At 38.6% G+C, this 6000-nt stretch overlaps 1 protein-coding gene across 1 annotated transcript in view; it reads left to right on the top strand.

The window, feature by feature from the left end:
* The first annotated feature begins 834 nt into the window (after positions 1-834).
* LOC147163683 (collagen alpha-1(XXV) chain-like) overlaps positions 835-6000 on the top strand; it is a 36430-nt gene continuing 31264 nt past the window's right edge. The window contains exon 1 of the mRNA XM_086092924.1: positions 835-1562. Within this exon, the coding sequence (XP_085949050.1) occupies positions 1275-1562 (288 nt within the window). The 5' untranslated portion in view covers positions 835-1274. The remainder of the gene's footprint in view (positions 1563-6000) is intronic.

Here is a 6000-nt window from a genome sequence, read left to right as displayed (position 1 = left end):
CTCCAGACCACAAAATATGACTAATATTTCAGCATCTTACAAAGTCACCATGAGTCGGCCTACGTCGCTGCTATGTGAAAAACACATATGATATGTCCATTTTTTGGGGGGTCTTTATTTTTTTTATTTTTTATTTTTTTAACCTTTTTATGTTTTTGGAATGAGACTGAATGCAGACATCCCAAAAACATAAAAAAAGAGGGGTAAATGAAGAAGTGAACATGAGTGTTTTTCACATAGCAGCGACAATATATTCTTCTTTGTTTGTGTCTGCATGACTGTACGGTATCATTCTGCCTCCCAGTGGCCAAGGCAGGCACGCCAGAAGAAACAGCACAATGAATTGGCTTGAACTGTTTCATCCTTGACATTCTATTTAATTAAGTTACCGCGCTGTGGTTTTTCATGAAGTGCAATATTATAAAGTGCTATTTTTTTCTTACGAAAATGTTTTTGTGGTTGTTTGAGGGGAAGCTAAAACGGATTAATGGCATCTCCATTCGTTTCAATAGGGGAAGATGATTTGAGAAACATGCGTTTGGGCATGGAACAAATGAAACGTATATCTCAAGGCGTTAATTATTGTCAAATGATGATTTTAATTGGTTAAAAATTCAAACATATTGAGTGTGAGCCATCAGCTGGACACTTTGCACGTTAACTTGGTTGGATGACAGCAGTAAAGTCAGCAGACCCATTACCATAACAGCAGTTGCTGGTTTTGCGTCCCCTAAAAATACCCCTAGCCAAGTGCGCACATCAAAGGGGGGGCTCCAGCGTTGCCACGAATCCCGCCCTGGCTTTTAACCTAAAGCCAGCCACGGAGGAGGAGCATTGCAGTCAGTGTGCAAAATGGGCCGCGGCATCTGAGGCTTGAGAGGAGAGAGACGCTGGTTCAGGTTTCAGTAAGGCGCACTGGCGGCAGACCTGCGGCACACACTTAGAAAGAGGAGCAACCTAATTATGCGACGCGAGTGGAACTGAGATGACAACCCGGCACATCTACGCGTCAACATCATCAGGAACATCTCTGACCGATGGGGGAGCCACAAAATGTATTTTGTTTCCAAGTTTGATATAGTTGCTCACGTGAGGTCACTTGGTCGTCAAAAACTCAATTAGAACATTGATTGGAAGCAACAGGTTGACAACTTAGTGGCAAAGCAGCATTTATTTTTTTTGTAAACCTTCAAGATTTTCCCAACTGGTTCTCGTCATCTTGATGAGTTGATTGACTTTCAAGTGGATAAAAAAAACTTTATTTTTGGTCGACAATGGAAGCGGAGCAGAAGTGGACTGTCGCTGAGAAAACGAGCCAAAAGCTCCAGAAGAACAATTCCGAAAAGCTCAAGTGGGACAACTGGAGACAATTTTCTTCCGTAACCATTTGCATTGCATTGTGTCTGCTAAGTGTTGGAATATGCATTGGAGTTTTTGTGCGGACGACGGCGTTGCAATCGAGGATAGTAAGTCTTGAGCAGCAGCACTTCTCTGCCTGGATGTTGTCCCTGGAGCAGGTGGAGCCCGTTATTATGGACAGACTGGACCAAATCCTGGACAAGGTGAGCGCTTCTTCTATGCTCTGTTTGATCTGATGGAACATTGTACTTGTTGAAATTAAGGAGGAATATCTGTAGGCCTACCTTAAAATGTGCATTTCATCTCATAAAAAAAAATATTGCTTGCATTAGAACCTAATTTATTTGTAACTTATGTCAAAATATGGGATTTCAATCATTATTTATTTACTGTTCTCATATAAAAGAATTTGGAAGTTATAAACTCAGTCGGATCCTGAATAAAATGATATTAAGGTAGCAATTAATTCATCTGTTATCCAAGTGGAGCTTCAGAAAGCATTTCAACTGCCATCTAATTTTTCACTACGGTATAGTGTTTAATAAATTAATTATTCGGCAAGTAAAAATGACACAATTTATAAGTAGCATAATTAATTTTGGAGTAAATGTTCATGGCAACTCAACTCATGGCACTTTTATGAATTCATGTAAACAAAAGTTTTGTACGGGTGTTTATTCTGGGGGAGAAAACAATCTTTAGTACACACTTTTTGGGGCCTCATAACTGACTGATGGAGATTGCTAATGAAAATTGATTGAGTGATCACTAACACAATATAATATTTAAAATTGTAAAAGACCAAACAACCTTTAACCCAATTCAGGAGACTGTCCAAATGAATCAAGTGGCTGATTTATACATTTGATTGTCCCCAAGCAAGTTCTATATGCAAACCAGTATGCATTTGTTTAACACAAGGTGCTCTTCCCAACCTTTCACATCTGTTGCTCCTCAGGACGCCCTCTGCTACCCTTTTATTGACCACTTCCACAGCTACACTAACAAGCCTTTGCAGAGTGATTGAAGTCTTCAAAAAGGCCTGTTTTCTCTACCTCTGTTTTCTTTGGCCAAACAACCTTTATCATCCCCCACTTCACCCCACTGCTCTCTCAGAAACAGGCATTTGCTCCCTCGGTGAGCAAAGAGCCCAATGCCTACTAACGCCAAAGAGGTTGCAGACTAAAGATTTTCAATTGCAGTAATATAAAGACACATGCCAAGTAAAATGAAAAATATAATTACAAAATGGAATTTCACAAACAAACATTAATTTCTTGTTACTTTCCGATAGTATATTTAAAAACTACGGAAAAGGATTAGGGCCAGTGGGGAGAAAAAAAAAGTAGGCAGGATTCTGACTTTATTCTCAGAATTCTGACTTTAATCTCAGAATTCAGACTTTCTGACTTCCCCCCCACAATTTATAGCTCTACGTCACAAAGTCTGAATGCTGACTTTAAAGAAAGATTAAAGTCAGAATTCTCACTTCACGGTCAGAATTCTGAGATTAAAGTGATAAAGTGAGAATTCTGAGATTAAAGTCAGAATTATCACTTTAAAATCAGAATTCTGAGATTAAAGTGATAAAGTGAGAATTCTGATTTTAAAGTGATAATCCTGATTTTAATCTCAGAGCTCTCACTTTAAAATCAGAATTCTGAGATTAAAGTGATAAAGTGAGAATTCTGAGATTAAAGTCAGAATTATAACTTTAAAATCCGAATCCCGAGAACAAAGTGAGAGAATAAAGTGAGAATTCTGACTTCAAAATCAGAGTCAGAATTCTGAGATTAAAGTCAGAATTCTCACTTTAAAGTCAGAATTCTGAGAATAAAGTCTGAATCCTGCAAAGCGAAACCGCCCCCCCCCCCACCCCTTCACTGGCCCTACTCCTCTTCCGTAATACCGTAAAAAACAATAAATAAATCAAATATATATACATTTATACATTTTTCATTAATTGTATTCCTAATAAATGCAATTTAATAGCCCTCTCTGAAAGAAGATGACAAGATTGATACAACAATAAAAGTGCTTGTTGCTGTTCCATCAGACGGCCTCTAGTGCAACCGTTTTTGCTAACTTTCTTTAATTGTGTCACTGGGGAATTTAAGTAAGTTATACGTTTGCCAATGCACTGTGCAGTATTGCCAAAATACATCAATCCATTTCTATAGCATTATAGAAAATGGAGAGATGGGTATTATTTTTGTGCCAATATTTTTCAAGACATACCTTTTCTTTATTTCAGCTATCTGTGCTGTGTAAAAAAAAAAAGAAAAAAAAGAAGGTAAAGTATAGTTGAATGTTACACTTTTAGAGGTCTGGAGATCTGTTAGTGAGGCTGACCATGAGGCCCACAGTGATGAGGATCTCCTTCATCTGCAGACATGCCCAAGGCAAAGCAGCAGGCCTTTTTTGTTTATCTCTGTGCGTATACATAGTCATTATTAATGGGGCACAACCAGATGTAGCCTTTCAAAGAGAGATTGTTACTTTCACCCAAGCAGGAAAGTCTTTTTTTTTTGTTTTGAAATCATTTGCGATTGGCGTATTTTCGACACAGTTCAAGGTTGTCCAAAACTTTTGTACACGTGAGTGCAGAGGAACTCAAGTTTGGACGCAAAAAACACTGGTCAACCTTCCATCGGAATAACGACAACAGTATGAACGCGTTTCATAGCCAAGTTATACGGCTGTCTCAATTCAGTTATTGAGAATGTACTCCCCATGATGAATGACTGCAGACGCTGTAAATCGTAATTACAACTGGAATGGAGGTAGTGTGTAAGGAAGATTCCATCTTGGAAAAGGTGGCTGTTTGGGCCAGAGGACTGGACTTAGACCAATGTTCAATTTCCATTGCCAGATGCAGGTCAAGTTGTTTTGCCAGACGTTGCAGCACACAGCTGTTGTTCCATAGCCTTATGCAACGCAAGATTTCGACGGGAAAAAAAATCTGTCTGAGTTCAACCTTTTTATATATATATAATGCATGACACTGGTTATAACTGTACCATTTGTACCATCTGGTTAAGGTACAAAATATTTGACCATGTCCTGGAAAGTGTTGTAAGCAGTGATTTTGTGAGCGATGAATTGAAATACTTTATAGATCTAAGCAAACTGCAGCCGATAGAGAGGATCATACATTTAAAATATACACAGTCAATTCTGTAGAGTACATTTTACCCTAAAAATGAGTCTATTTGGTTTCTACTCTAAACAGAGTAAAATTGACAATTGGAAGAGAGTAAATGTTTATGACCCTTATGATCCTCTCCGTTTCAGTAAAATATTCAGATAAAATTTTACTCAAAGTATTTTTACTGTGTACGAGAGGATTGGCTTATTGCATTACAAAAAAACGAATAAAGTTTTTTTCACTCAGTAAATTTTAGAAGGATTTTTTTTGAGTACAATTATTAGCTTATTTAAAAAAAAAAAAAAGAAGTTCCACAAGGGTTGAGGAACAAACTCACAAGGGAGACGGCCACTTTACCACCTGCGCTTTGCCACTCTTACTGTTTGCTATATCCAAAAGGAGACCAAAAACATAATCTCGTACACAAAATGTTTTAACGCTCTTCCAAGTTTTTTTTTTTTAAGTAAAATGTACTGTACCTGACCCCCTGACCTTCTCCTGACTCTGTCGCATGGCCCCTATAACATTTACAATCACAGAAGTGCTTGTTGCACATAGTGAGTGCAGATGCTGGCTGGGAGCGCCGCGCCACATTTGAGGTGAAGAAAAGTGAAAAATATCGTTTTCCACTGCGCTGATTTAACCACACGGCCCCCCGCGGGAACTGTCACCCACTATACCGAGAAGCTTGAACATATGTATGACAACTCCGCTTTACATAGACCTCACAAACACAAATACTTTCTGTGTATGTGTGTGCGTGTGCCTGCTTAAACATGACACATGCTAATCAGAAAGCCCCATTGCTAACAGTACACTCAGGTAAAAAGTGCTCCAACCTACATACCTCTGCACTTCATCAGGCCACAGTTAGTTGCTACATGCGCGCACATAAAAACCAACACAAACACACAAATACGCTACATAATAGGGGTCACTACTTTCATCACACAATGACTTTGGGGCTTGAGACTAAGCAGACATGCTTGCAGTTGTAGTTATTCTAAAAGATTTAAAGCGCCATGGACAAGCAAAAAAAAAAAAAGAGTTCATGTGACATGATTGCTATCATGATGAATACAAAAACGTTAATGCATAAATTGCTGATATAGTGCTAAAAGGAGTAGTCTTAATGGGTTTTAATTCAAGGTGTCAAATCCAGGTCCAGAAAGTAAAAAACGGACAGTTTGGCTTTAGCTAGCTCCGAACTCGCAGGTGATTTATTCTCCTGGACCTCGATTTGACATCTCTAGTATTCATACTCCCACAAGTTTGTTTAAGATGAAGAAAGTCTTTGTGAACAATCGAAACACGGTGAACTTTTGACAAACTACAGAAAAAGATGCATTCTTTATGGAAATGTAAATGAGCACTTGACAGACTAAAAAGTGTCATAGTGGAGGTCTGTCGCGTAACTGACATCATGCTGTCTGTCTTCTGTTGACCACACACGAGTTGTGACTGACTGAAAAGTGTCTCTGTTGGTTGCCACG

The sequence above is a fragment of the Leptonotus elevatus genome, chromosome 13 (genome assembly GCF_054856555.1).
Source record: "Leptonotus elevatus isolate MCC_2025b chromosome 13, RoL_Lele_1.0, whole genome shotgun sequence".
Taxonomy (NCBI): domain Eukaryota; kingdom Metazoa; phylum Chordata; class Actinopteri; order Syngnathiformes; family Syngnathidae; genus Leptonotus; species Leptonotus elevatus.
This window is presented reverse-complemented; position numbering and strand designations above follow the sequence as displayed.